The sequence below is a fragment of the Trachypithecus francoisi genome, unplaced genomic scaffold, assembly GCF_009764315.1.
Source record: "Trachypithecus francoisi isolate TF-2019V2 unplaced genomic scaffold, Tfra_2.0 Lachesis_group12, whole genome shotgun sequence".
Classification (NCBI taxonomy): domain Eukaryota; kingdom Metazoa; phylum Chordata; class Mammalia; order Primates; family Cercopithecidae; genus Trachypithecus; species Trachypithecus francoisi.
The window spans coordinates 18,300,253-18,315,323 of NW_022681457.1; the positions used below are offsets into that span (position 1 = coordinate 18,300,253).

The 15,071-nt window shown below is 40.3% G+C and overlaps 1 protein-coding gene across 2 annotated transcripts in view; it reads right to left on the reverse strand.

Moving 5' to 3' along the window:
- FYB2 (FYN binding protein 2) overlaps positions 1–15,071 on the reverse strand; it is a 111,028-nt gene that overhangs the window by 68,747 nt on the left and 27,210 nt on the right. For both annotated transcript variants that reach the window (XM_033225038.1, XM_033225037.1), the window contains exons 2-4: positions 12,965–13,712; positions 9,864–10,025; positions 8,066–8,099 (exon numbers count right to left, since the gene is read on the reverse strand). In XM_033225038.1, the coding sequence (XP_033080929.1) occupies positions 8,066–8,099; positions 9,864–10,025; positions 12,965–13,712 (944 nt within the window). The remainder of the gene's footprint in view (positions 1–8,065; positions 8,100–9,863; positions 10,026–12,964; positions 13,713–15,071) is intronic.

Genomic DNA, 15,071 nt, shown 5'->3' on the forward strand with positions numbered 1-15,071 from the left:
ATCCATCCTTCTCCCCATCATTTTGTTTATCTGTTATTCCACTGGACCATCACTCAGTTAGTCATTCAATAATTATTGCTTTCATGCCCGCTATTTGCTAGGTCCTATACATATAAAGGTGAAAAATATGTATGATCCTTCTCTCGTGGAATTTACAGTCTAATAGGTATCTCCAAAAACACTTCATGGTGGAAAAATTCTGACTGAGTCAGGATAACATAGAAGAAAATCTTTAATTTGGTCCTGAGTTCACATCCCAGATAAACTCTGAAACAGGGCAAGCCACGGTTTCTCACCTATAAAATGACAATACTAATATTGTGTATATTCAATATCCTAATACTAATATTCAATGTTCAATATACAAATACTATGAATAATATTGCCATTTTATAGGTGAAAATTAGTATTGTCTCCTAAGATAGTCATTGGTCTAGAATGAGTCTAACAGATATAAAAGGGCTAAGCAGTGCTCAGCATGCGGTCATACTCAAACAGTAGTTTCTATTCAACCTTACTGAATATACCTATGTACAAAACTAGGCCCCAAGTGTGCAACTTGTGATTGTCTGGTTTCTTTCTCAATCGTGACTTTTCTGGCTTATCATCTGAATGCCACTGAAGAGAAAAAGCAAGGCTTGGTTCCAAAACCTTTCATATTTTAGCTCTACCCTAGGCTAGCCTCCCTCACATAGATCCCTCTGCACAGAAAATGAAATCCTAAGGCAGGAGTTCAAGAACTCCTGCCCAAAGCATATCCAGGCTCAATGTGTAGAGCAGGCCATGAGTCTATTAAGCCTTGCCCTCTTTTGTTGTAGGTAAAGTGTTCTTTGAATCCTCAGTAAGGCAGCCTGGGGTGGTAGTTGAGAGACTGTGTTCTGGAGCCAGGCTGACTAGGTAAGCCCTGGTGCTGCTGATCCAGTTGCATCACCCTAAAAGCCTTCACCTGACTCTCTGGTCAGCGAGTGCACAAAGCACTTACTGTACCTCATGGGTGGTTGTAGCTGGGAGTTTTAAAATGAGAGCGTGGACATAAGGTACAAGTCTTTATCTATGGAAAGTGCTCAATAAATAGAAGTTATAGGTGAGTTTTTTTTTTTTTTCTTTGAGGAGGAATATTTGAAAACAAGAAAGAAGAGAAAAACTCAGTAAATTCACTGCTCCTCATGAAAAGCAGGCAATCAGTGGCCCTGTTGTGTCCCCTGAAGTCCAATTAAAAAGGGATAATAAGAAATTATTGAAGTGGCTTAAGCTGAAACTACCTCAAAGTTCTGGTTCTGAAACTCCACAGGCAGGACACAGGCTTCAAAAAAATTCCTTCTCTTCATTCTTTCCTGTAGCGATTCAATTTATCCCAGCATGCTGGGATTTCCTGGCCTGCTTTCACCTCTTGAATATCACTACAAGGAGGCTGTTTTGTTGTTGGTCAATCAGGTCAGGTCTGCACCAGTCTTAATTACCTGAAGTGCAGCCATTCAGGAAAGAGCACTGTAGTTGCAAACAATTTTACAGCTAGCCTTAAGTGATTCTGTCATACATGTACAAAGGCACAATGATATGCTTTTTGCTGTTGCTGTTATTAAGTAGAAAACAAGCTCAAAGACTTTTCAGGAAGGATCCTTCTTGTCTTGCACTGATTGTGTGCCAAGCACTTCACCTATTTTAATATCAACAATGATGGGAACAGCAAATAACCTCCATGTTGTCCTAGATTCTTCTCTTTCCCTCACATCTCACTCCCCACAGCTGATCCAGTGATTGCTGTTTTCCTCCGAAACAAATCTTGAATCCATCAACTTCTTTTATTTCATTTTGACTACCCTGTGCATGTCAAGTTACTTAACTTCTCTGTGACTCAGTGTCCTTATCTATAAAATGGGACAGTACTATCTGCTTCTTAAAATTGTCATAAATGAAATCATGCGTAAAGTACTTAGAATAAACACTGAGTGTGGGTTCCTAGTTTTACTGTGGTTGTTGCAATGGCTTTCTAGGCCACTTTCTGTTTCCACCTATTTTCTCATGAAATTTATTATTTATACAGCAGCTAGAATTATCTTTACAAAAGAAGTGTCAGCTCATGTCACTTCCTGGCTTAAAACTCTCCAATGTCTTCCCAATGCATTTAGAGCAAAATGCAAATTACTTCCGCAGCTCACAAGATACTCCACCCCCATTTCCTGAGCTCACTGTGCTTTAGCTGAGATTCCAACCCCTTTCTCCTTCTTTAAAACGTGCTAAGGGTGGTTCTCCCTTTAGTCTCTGTGCCAGCTATTTTCTTTCCTGGGATGTTCATCTCCTAGATCTTCCTTTAACTGGACTGGGTCCTTATTCAGTTCTCAACCCAATGCTACTACCTCAGAGAGGTCTTTCTTTGATCGATTCATAGTAGATGTACATATTTTCAGGGTAATGTGATTATTTTAATACATTCATATGATGTGTAAAGTTCAAATCAGGGTGATTGGGATATCTATCATAATTTTCTTTATGTTAAGAACATTTGAATTACTCTATTCTAGCTGTTTTGAAATGTACAATAGATTATTGTTAATTATTGTCACCCCACTGATCTATCAAACGCTAGTTCTTATTTCTTCTATTTAACTATATAATTGTACCCAGTAATCAATCAGAGAGGCCTTTCTTGACCATCCTAAGCTTTATTTCACTCTCAGTCCCTCATTATTACTCTAATACTCTTAAAATTTTTGTTTATAGTACTTATTACTATGCAAATCAGTACTGTAAATGCATTTTTTTTCGTTATAGTGTTGTTGTAATTATCATTATTTTACTTGAAGGCCTTTGATAAGGCATCTATTCCTCACTTCCACGGGATCAGCCACTGCCCACTGCCTGACACAGGTCCTAGAGACAGTCACATGATCTGCCCAGCCCTAGAAGACCCCGTGTTTCCCACTCTGCTTGGGGTAGAAACTGCAAAAACACAAATACACATATATGTTTCCAAGTACTGGGCATAAAATAAGTCATCGGGAAGATTCAAAATAAGCTTATCAACTTTTAATAAAAGCTGATAGATTTATTTTAAAAGCTTATGAGCATTTAAAGACTATCTCAAAGTGAAAACACAAAATTAAAAACTTCAAGAGAGAAAACGGTAAACTCTTGAGAATTCACCCACAGACCCTCCCCTGAGAGAAACACTGCTGTCATCTTGCTACTCCCAAAATAAACAGTACCTCTTTTATGTGTCTGAGTCAGATTCCCTGAGTCAGGACTATCTCTGACACTTCTTAATGGGAGAAAAGCCATATTTATAGCTAATGAATAAAATATTAGCCAGCTCCGCTAAGTACTGACAGAGACCTGTGCTGATTGCTGCCCTGGGACTAACCTGCTTTGCTCACACAAATAGGGGCTGCTTATTCAGAAGAGATGCTAGCCAGCTTGGTTTGCATAAAAGAGTGATGACAAAGAATAATCTCCAAAGAGCCATCTCACTGCTGGGAACTAATGAGACATTAATATTTCAGAGGTAATGAGGGATGGAGAGGCCAAGGTTTAGAGAAACTGAGACTCATTGAGTTTCTTTTGTGTGTTCCATGCTTGATATAATTTATCTCACTTGGCCTTGATGGCAATAAAGTAAATAATAATATTGTGCCCACTTTACAGATATGTATATCAAAGATCTGAGCTGTTAAATGGCTTGTCTAAGGTATGGAAGAGGGGTTTAAATCTCTGCCAATATGACTTCAGAACCTGCACTTGTTCCTTTATACAATGTCACTTCTCATATTTTAGACACAAAGAGGTCCAGAAATGAAAGATGGCTATTGTAAGTGTGCTAGGTTAAGATGATGAAAATATGTATCCATAGAAATACAGCTAGAACACAAAGACTCCTATTTGATACATTATGGTTAAAAATAATGAGAGTTTTAATTTAGAGAAGAAAGTAGTCCTTAGATGTAAAGAGGGGGTAAATATGATGCCTGTTGTACCAAAGAGTATTTATTAGACATATGGTTGAGAGTTTGAGTAGGGACGTCAATTCTTTTTCCAGATCAGCTTGAAGGACTTTGAAATAAATAAATAAACAAAGCAGTGTGTGTGTGTGCATGCGTGTTATTTTGTTTTGTACACTGCTATATTTTCAATGTATGTAAGTGTTTGGGCCATAGTGCATGCTCAATAAATACATGTTGAATGAGTAGAATTGGCTCTGATGAAGAAAAATATAAGACTCTCCAGGTGTTGAGCTCCTCATGAATGAATTTCTCAGCATAGAAATTCTCAGCATATGCTAAAGTTCTCAGCATAGATCCTTGCCCTGCTGGGAGGTTATATAATAGCTAGATGCTAGGCACTGCCCTAAACACTTTAAGATCATTATTTTATTTACCCTCACCACACTAGTATGAGTTAGGTAATAACAACATCATCATTTCACAAAAGTAGAAACTGAGCAGATCTTAAGATATAGACCTTTAAGATGATTAAAATACACATCCAAAGAAATACAGCTAGAACACAAAGACTCCTGTTTTATACATTATGGTTGAAAATAATGAGAGTTTTAATTTGGAGACGAATGTAGTCCTTAGATGCTTTGAGAATTTTGCAGAAGTTTTTTTTTTGTTTTGTTTTGTTTTAAGGTTTGCAGAAGTTACAGCATTTTCCCAAAGTTACACAGGTGTTAAGTTCTAGGGATTGGATCAAAACCCAGGCTTTCATTAACTTTGTGCTATGTGGCCTGGAAGTCAGCACATCCCCTTCCAGTAATGAGAGCCTACACATACTATTTTTAATCTAATCTCTGAATTGAAGGTTAATACCAAGAACATGGATGATGCTCTTCCTAAACAAGCGCCAGTTTCCATGGAAGTTACAGCTAAAGCTATTGCACAATATGGCATTTACTTGTTCAGACTAACTTATCATTGGAGAGATAAAGTCTGAACTTTTTACCATGGCACTTAATGCATTTTAGGATCCATCCTCATCTCTTATTTTTATACATTAGAGTATTTTTTGTCTGTGTATTTCTTTCTCTTTAGAGTCTCCTTCCGTCTGCTTATTTCCTTCCCAAACTCCTTGCTTTCAAACATGTTGCATCTCTATATTATAAATCGATTGGTCTATCTGTTTGTCCTTCTGCCCATCCATCCGTCCACCCATCAACTACATCTGAGATCAACTACATGTCAGAACGGTGTTTATATCAGGGAACAATACCATGCCTCACCACTTTATGGTCTCACAAAAGAGAACACATAAGTAAACCTATCTAATTCCTACCTATTATGCAGGATACAGCTCCAGTTCTTTCATCTTCCATGAAGTTGCCCTAAGTTTTCTGGCCCCTCTTTATCTTTTATCTTTCACTCTTTCAGCGCTGTGGCCCACATCATAATCACTGTTTAGTGAAACCTCATTGCAGAGGGAGGTTAGGTTCCAAAATCAGCGTGAAAGGACAGAACAGTCAAAATGGCCCCTGTAAATCCCTCAGCAAGATGGTACCATGTGGAGACTGACCAATGGGCCATCACAGCAAGTTTATCCTCCATGTTGAAACAGATTACTGTTTCTTTGATTTAAATGCCAGAGAATAGGTCAGGTTAGATTAGAACCAATCTGTAGGAAAAACATGTATCTAGTTAAACACAACAGTCACCTTACACTCAATCCTACTGAGATGTTCACAATACAAAAGAACCAAGAGCAACTGAGGGCACAGCAGAGGTACACTGTCCCTTCAAACTGTCATACTGGGACCTATGTTCATTGAGTAACTGGCGCAAACCATTGCCTGAGCCATTTATTTTCTCTCTTTCACATAAATGCACATAGAACATGTCTTCACTGACCTGTCTTGTGCTGTCATTTAACTTTTTCAAAGGGACGACAAACCCAGGAGTTCCCAGAGCACATGGTGTCTAACACCACACTACCAGTTCCTTGTTGAATAAGATTGTCTTATCAATTCCCTGTTGTACAAGATCCTCTGTGATGTGGTTCCTCTTTACCTCTACAATCCATTTCTATACTTTCTACACTCTAACTGTACTTATTTCTAGTTTCCACAAATTAAACATGTTGCTTCACACCTCCTGCCTCTACCTACAGTGTCTTCTCCCATGCTATGCTGCAAATATGCATCTTCAATACTCATTTCAAATGTTTCCTCTTCAAGGATAGGTTGACTGGTTCAATACCCCATTCTTCACTCCTTCCTGCATCTCCGCTTTTTGCCATGAAACTTTCAGCACCCTCCCACTCTGATTCTGAGCTAGGCCACATTACTTGCTTGGACCAATAAGATATTAGCAACTGTAACACAGCAAGGGCTTGAAAAGTGCTGGTGTGATTGGGGTTGTCTTGCTTGTTAGCAGTGACTGTAGAAGGGTGTCTCTGGGCTAGCTTGCTGGATGAGGAGAGACAGATGGTGCCAAGTCAAGGTGCCCAGCCATCCCAGCCAACGCAATCCTAGATCAGCCAACTGTAAGCTTCCCCCCAATATGTGAGCCACCTCAGCCAATATCACAAAGTTGCCTAGACAGCCTGCATTCTACTGCAAACATATGAGCAAACCCAGCTGACCCCAGCCCAGATCAACTGTACCCCACAGACACATGTATGCTATGAAAGTTTTATTGTTATTATGTAGCATTGCTCTAGCAATGGAGAACTGATACTTCTTTAAAGACTTCTCTGACCCTCCCAAGGAGATGTAACAACTTCCCCCTTAGTGCAGCCTCTGAATCTTGTCCTTTCCTCTATTACAAAACTTAACACACTTTACCATTGTAAACATTTGATAAAGGAATAAGTAATATGATTATTTGTTGTTAAATTTGGATCTTCTTCTAAGACTAACCTTTTTGAGAACAGGGAACATCTTTGTGAGGGAGGTGAGGTATATAAACAATGTGGTTATGGCACATCTGGGTTGGAATCATGGCTCAGCAAGTGGCAAACTTTCTGAGCACAAGTGTCTTGAGCAATAAAATGTGAGCGGCGACTGGGTGCGGTGGCTCACGCCTGTAATCCCAGCACTTTGGGAGGCCGAGGCGGGCAGATTACAAGGTCAGGAGATCGAGACCATCCTGGCGAACACGGTGAAACCCCGTTTCTACTAAAAATACAAAAAATTAGCCGGGCGTGGTGGCGGGCACCTGTAGTCCCAGCTACTCGAGAGGCTGAGGCAGAAGAATGGTGTGAACTCGGGAGGCGGAGGTTGCAGTGAGCCGAGATCATGCCACTGCACTCCAGCCTGGGCAACAGAGCCAGACTTTGTCTCAAAAAAAAAAAAAAAAAAAAAATGTGAGCGGCAGCAGCAACTGTGCAGCCCTCTTGAGACAACAGAATGAAAAATGTGTATAAAGTAGCCAGCTGAGTGCCTGACACATCAAGGTCTCAATAGATATTATTGGTTAAGTGAGTTAATGAACTGACACTTCTTTTTTTTTTTTTTTTTTTTTTTTTTTTTTTTTTTTTTTTTTTTTTTTTTTTTTTTTTTTATTTTTATTATTTTTTTATTTTTATTATACTTTAAGTTCTAGGGTACATGTGCATAACGTTTATATCATGTATAACTCCCCAATGCAATCCCTCCCTCCTCCCCCCTCCCCATGATAGGCCCCAGTGTGTGATGTTCCCCTTCCCGAGTCCAAGTGATCTCATTGATGAACTGACACTTCTATGGCAAAATCTTAGAAGGAGTGCACCAAAAATAAAACATCCTTTATCCCATTACTGATTCCTAACATCACACCAGCTGCCCAGAGCATTCTTTAGACTCTAATTCAATTTATGACTATGAAGGGTGATGTTTCAATTTACTGAACCAAACTATATAATTAAAAAAGTACCTGTGAGGACTATCTTTGCAACTTAATGTCAGCACATGTTAAATACAATTTATTTAATCTTTTGTTTACAGCAAAAGTTGCAATTTGCTGCTTATAAATCACTCCTTCTGAAACCCTTCTGAGAAATACAGATTCTTGGTTTGTGCTAATTGCCTGCTCTGGAGCAGGCTAAGTAGCCCCTGTGATGGGCTACGTTCCTACACAACTAAGGAGCATGTACTTACCTCTCTGGAGGCAGGGAGCCATCTTCCACAGTCACTGCAAGAGAAAGAGGCAGAGTGAAAAAGAGGTGTTTGCACAGCCTGGTTAAAGTGAATGATGCTTGTGCAATGACGTGACCCCATATGTGATGTGGAGAATGGAAGCTTGCCTATGCCTGAAACATGCCTTACCTCCACCCCAGCACCCACCCAGGGGATACCTGTTCCTGCATTGCAGTACTCACCCACACTTTACAGTACAATTTCTTATTTATGGATACAATCTCCTGCATTAGACTTTGACCTCCTTAAAGACCAGAACCCCTGTGGGGTTTATCTCTTAATCTCTCATTTCCATCACAGGACATGGTACAGAGATTATTGCTGCTCAATGTTCGTTTGAAATAACCTTGAACATTTACAGAACACTTCCTGGTATTCCAAGCACTATTTAAGCTCTTTCCCGGCATCATGTCTCATTATCCTCACAATAATCCTAAGAGATCAGTGGTACCCCACTTTACAGATAAGGAAAATTATCCCCATTTTATAGATAAGGAAAATGAGGCTCAGTGATTAACAAACCCAAACTTAAATAGCTAGTGAGTACAGAAGCCCATTTTATTACAAAAGACTTAGTACTTTTTTCTATGTTGTCTGATAAACCTTCTTCTCATTCAGAGAGATTATTTGAGGCCTGAATTATTTAATGTTTATAAAAATCACATTTATTCTTCTTTGATTTGGAGCTGGCCATATCAGTAAAGTATACTTATAAGAGCCTATCTCCCCATATAGAATTTCCTTTTAGGATAAGACTTAAGATGACTTGTAGCAGTGGTTCTCAAAGTGTGGTCCCTGGACCAGCAGCATTAGCACCCTCTGGGAACTTGTTAAAAGGTGAATTATCAGGCTCCAACTCAGACCAACTGAACCAGAAACTGAGAACGGGGCCGAGCAATCTGTGTTTTAACAAGTCCTCTAGGTGATTCTGATGTACACTCAAGTTTGAGAATCATGAAGTTAGAGTCATTTAACCATGAAGTTGCCCAAAGCAGTTAAAACGAACAAAGACTGCACTAGCTCTCTCAGTGTATCTGCCATCTGCTGGTGCTGACGGTCACAGTAAAATAAATGTTAACACAGCAGTACATTTTGTCCCAAAGTGTATGTTCATCTTGTGTTTCATTAGAGCAAACATAAGCTAAGGCATTTAAAATGTCAGCAGGATCAGATTGTGGTGGGAGTGGTAAGGGATGAGAGGTGTTCCTTTAAATAGTGGAAGACACAAAATAGCACAGAAAAAATGGCTTCCAAAGATGTTTCAGTTTCTGGAAAGGATCAGAGGGTTGGGGGTGGTAGGCTTTCAATTAATTACCAAAAGCAGATCACAGAGGCCTGAGGCCACCACCCCCCACCCCGGCTAAGGATTTCAGGTCAAGTTCACACTGACTTTCTCCCTTTTCACTCCCTCCCCACTTTTCCCGCACCAATGGATTGTGTTGACAACACAGGTTTGCAGGAAACACAAAGGTTCCGTGACTCCCTGCTCAGCAACTTTTTGTTTTCTTCCTCTTGGACAGATTCCCAGTGATCAAATGCAGTGCTCTCAGGAGAGGTGGGCTGGTCTAGGCGCGATAAGGGTCCAATTCCCACAGAGACGTCATTTCATGGGCAAGCTGCCACAGCCCCTAGATGAGAATAAGCAGTGATGGATGTCCAGCCTCATGAAAAACAGCAGCTGCATAGTCACCTGGGAGAAGATGTAGAGACGGAGGTGACTCCTGGTTGGCCATGTGTAGGGCCCTCTGCATTTCCTTACCTTCCCCTTGAGTCTTGGCAACAGCAGCTGGCTGCCTCTGAAAGGCCTGGAGGTTCACGATGGTAGGTCTTGAAGGCTTTTGGGGAGGAGGACCCAGGGAGTTGATGGAGGGCAGTGGCTTCATTTTGGGAAGGTGGTGATGTCTGACATCTGACTGTTTTTCTGAACACAGACAGTAAAAAATGTAGGTTATGATTATTTTCATATCACAGCTTGTTGGGTAAAACTGGTTTCCTTGCCTCCATCTCAGTCCTGTCCAATCTATTCTCCACCCAACAGTTCATGCCCTGATCAATACATAAACCTGATCAATTGCCATGCTGCTGCTTTAAGAATTTCCTCAGCATGAAATCGGTCACTCCATCTCTGCCATTTCTACACCACAAGGCACCCATCTGTGTTTCTAGATTCTTTGTTTGGCGTATTATATGTCTTGCTTCCCACCACTTAAAGCCCAAATATTTTTCACATGCATCACTGGCTTCTCCATTCTCCAGATTTGATTTAGATAGCCTTAAAAAGCTCTCATATATCCAAAATTCTGTTCATGTTTTTCTTGGTTCTGGAACACGATTCCCTTTTTTGGCAAACTTTAATTCATTCTTTTTAGGCTCTGCTCCAATGACACCTCCTCTAGAAAGCTTTTCTTGATTTCTCACAGGAATCAAGGCCGGAATCAACCTCTGATTTGTATCCCTGTAGCACATTGTTAATACCACTACATCAGTATCATGGCACATTGGAGGTACTGATCTCTGTTCCCATTAAACGTGGGCTTCTGTGGGTGGGGATGGTGTCATATTGATCCTCCAGCACCAAGCACAGGGCCTCCCTCACAGGAGAGAGGCTGTGACTACTGAAAGGATTCTTCAAGCACTTATGACATGCAAATAATACTGGCTCTACAAAGAGGAATAAGAATTGATCTGGGATTTCCAGGGCTCATAGCCTAGGACTGCCTTCAAGACTGACTTCATGATATCTGGGCACCTGTGTCCTGGAATTTTTCAGGAAAGTTCCAATTTTATATATATTTGTCTTCTGCAGTCTTAAATCTAACTCCAACAGAAAGTCCAATATTATACATGAAAATCATATCTGCCATTTACACTGAAAATAGCACAAAATCTTATGTAATCCAACTGCTTTGATTTTTGACTTAGGTAAGACAGTAGTTGACTACATGGGCCATTCATGCGAAAACTTAAGAAGTGGCCTAGCATTTTGCATATACCTCTGGGAGACTTCCTACACTCTCCTCCACAAGCTGGAAGGGAGGGAAAGCTTCCTTATTGCTTCACCCACAGCGGGTTACATCCCCAGAAACTCAGGCCCAAAGTTCCTTTCTTCCTAGGCTTTAATTACAAGTAGCATTGTCAAAAACTTCAGTCATTATCAAATTAGGTAGAAGACATGTGAATATTAATTATCACTTACTAACTGGGCTTGGAGTTTTTACCAGGCACTGTGCTAAGTAATTTACAACTGTTATCTCATTTAACTGTCTCAATAGCTCCATCTGGGAGATAATACATTCTTCTTTCCTTTCTCTCATCCCTCCTTCCCATACATCTTTCTTCCCATCTGTCTTTTCTTCTTCCTCATCCCTTCATCAATAACTATTTATTTACTATATTCCAGGTATTGTTCTAGGAAGTGGGGATAGAGTTGAGAACAAGAACTTGTATAGTCCTACCTTCACGAATTTTTATTCTAATAACAAGAGACTGATGATAAACGAGTAAACAAATAAACAAGATCATTACAGAGATCCATTAGTTCTATGAAGGAAATAAGGTAGGATGACAAGTGTGAACTGTTGATCATGAGGCAGTATACTTTATATAGAGAGGTTAGAGAAAGCTGACCTTGGAAAGTTTTTTGGAACTTAGGCCTAAATGCAGCTACAAAATCTTAAAGAAAAGAGTTTTTGAGGAAGAGGGAATGGCAAGTGCAAAGGTCCCAAGGCTTGACAAAGCCTGTTTAAGGAACAGCAAGAAATCTAGTGTGTTGACCATGGGCAGAGAGCTAGGGGAGGAGAGGTAGGAGATAAGTCAGACACAAAACAGGGACCAGCATGCAGGACCATGAAGACCACAAAGCAAGTAGTTTAGATTCTATTCCAAGTACAAACAGAAACCATACAAGGTTGTAAGGAGATCCATCCATCCACCCTTCCATCCACTTAATCAATCATTCAACACATTTTTTTTTAGGACTCATTTAATCTGGCCTTTTTCTTCTAGGTGCTAGGGATTTGGTAGTAAAAAAAGACAGTCCTTATCTTTTCTTTTCTTTTTTTTTTTTTTTTTTTGACAGGATCTTGCTCTGTTACCCAGGCTGAAGTGAAGTGGTACAATTTTGGCTCACTACAACCTCTGCCTCTCAGGTTCAAGCAATTCCGGTGTCTCAGCTTCCCGAGTAGCTGGGATTACAGGCACAGGCCACTATGCCCAGCTAATTTTTCTATTTTTAATAGAGACAGGGTTTTGCCATGTTAGCCAGGCTGGTCTTGAACTCTTGACCTCAAGTAATCTGCCCACCTTGGCCTCCCAAAATGTTCGAATTACAGGTGTAAGCCACTGTGCCCAGCCAGTCTTTATCCTTTTATAACTTACATAATACTGAGGTGAAACAAGCGCTTGGTGGCAAAACCAAGAGTTTGCTGATAGATTCAGTGTGTAGAATGAGGGAAGAGAAGGGAAACAGAGTATGGGTCCTAAGTTTGGGCCTGAGAAATTAGGAGGATAGTTGTGTTGTTTACCAAGACAGATGATTGGTGACAGATTTGAGTTATAAGAGAGCACTCAGGCTCTAAGAATCAATACAGATTGCCTAAATTCATGCAACTTGTAAGAAGTCGAGCTAGGATTCAAATCCAAGTTTTTCCAAAAGCTATCTCACAAAGCAATTCCAGGAGATTAAGCACTTTACTCAAACCCAAGATTACAGTTTAGCAAATGGGCCTAGAATATCACGCTGAAAGTCTGGAGCAACATTACCCGGGTCATATACATAACCACTCTGAGTCAACAGGTTTTAAAATAGAAAAACATGATGACCCCTCCTAGCCCCTGTCCCATGGGGATCACATTTGTTACCTGGGGCCTGGCTGGCAAGCTCACACTCATAGATGGGCTGGTAGGTGCTGCTTGCTGGGCTCTTCTCAGGACGTGGGTTTTCCCAGTTCTTCCTGATATGATGAGAAATTTCAAAAGAGGGATCTTCAGAGACATTAAGTAATATTTTGGGGGCCACCAAGTGCTTCTGGGAAGGAAGAGTCTGGGCTCCTTTTGTTTCCAGCTTTTTCCTGGGTTCCTCTGGAGTAAGCCCCATGCCTTTTTGCCCTTCCAGATGGAAGGTCTTACTTCCACAGTTGGCAAGGAGAAGGGCTGATGACATTTCACTTTTCTGAGATGAAACCTTCTCCCAGTTCCAGAGTTTGTTTCTGAAGCTATTGGCCACCACTACTTTTTCCTTAGTGATTATCTCAACATTTGACTGAGTCACCTCTAACAGCAGAGAAGCCTTCTGTGAACTTGCTGCAGAACATACAGTGGACTTTCCCAGAGGCCCTGGGGAGCTAGAACATTTTGGAATTTCAGTCTTTTGAGCCAACTTTATTTTCTGAGGTTGAAGAGGCCGGGACTCACTACTAGAACAGTGTGGTGGGCGCTGCCTGTGGTTGGATGAGAGGGGTTTCCCATTGGCCAAAATTTGAGTTGACTGTTTGTCTCCAATGTCACCGTTTGGAGAAACTCCTGCTGGGAGTTTAACAGGTCCTGGAAGAGGTGGAGCATCAAGATTTTGAAATTTGGCTTGAAGTTCCTTGAAGCTTCTTACCCCTTCCTAAAGCAAAGAATAATCAAACAAACAACAAAAACAAACAACAACAACAACAAAAACAAGTGTCTCATTATTCCAAGAAAAAAAGCCAGTGTGATTAGATCTCACTGATCTCACCATGTTAAGGGACTCTAACTGCTGATACAATGCAACTGCTTCTGGGCAATGTTAGCCAGCAATGCTATTATCTATATGAGGTAGAATGAAAACACTATCTCTTTTTTAAACACTCCAGGGATGTTTAATTTTCTCACAGCATATAAAGAACACCTATAGATAGTACTAAAAACAGTGGAGAAACCCCTTGATACAAACTTTTGATGGCTCCCCACTGCCTATAAAAATAAATTCCATACTGCTTTATACAGAATTCAAGGTTCTTCACAATGCAGTCCCAACTAGCTCAAAAGATGGTGGAATTATGATCTCCAACCACAGCCAAACACAACTACCCTTAAACCAAACAGAACTGTTTACAATTTTTTTAGACCCTCCTACTCTCTATCATCTGGAGTTTGCTTTGTGTTCTTGCTCACAAAATGCATCCCCATCAGCTTGTCAACACTTTTCTTGCACTTCACTGCCTACTAATCCATCAATATTTCACCTGGAGAACTTAATTCAATATGCAAAAAAAACTCCATTAAAAAATGGACAAAGGACATGAACAGAAGATCAACTACTGCATGTTCTCACTTATAAGTAAGAGCTAAACACTGACTATACATGGACATAAAGATGAAAACAAAAGGCCCTGGAGACTATGAGGGGGTGAAGGGACGAAGAGGGAGAAAGGTTGAAAAATTACTTGTTGGGTACTGTGATCACTACGTAGGTGATGGAATCATTCATACACTAAACCTCAGTGACACACAATTTACCCATGTAGCAAACATGTGCCATGTGCCTTTACTTCCTGAACCTAAAATGAAAGTTGAAAAAAAAAAAAAAGCTTTCACTTGTGGATGACAGACACAGCTAACTTCTTTCTTGTCTCCTTGGTACTTCCTTAGCTTTTTATATCTTGGCTGTTGAACTTAACACTATGGTATGGAGAAAAGAACAAACTTTGGAAATAGACCTATGTTCATATGAAGACTCCACTCTTTATCCTCTATGGAAATACTCTGGGGAACTCGAACTTCCCTCTAAGTGCCTCATAAAAATAAGTTATCAAACAGTAGCAGGATTAGGGCCATTATAAGTGAAATGTCCATTAGAGTGCCTGACACATAGTAGGCCCATGATAAATAAAAGTTCTTTATAAGAGGCTAGATGACCCTCTTGCATTCTTAACTCCCCTTGGAAAATGATCTTGCTCTTCTCTTTAAATTCAGCTCCAATTTGGCATATGAAAATAAT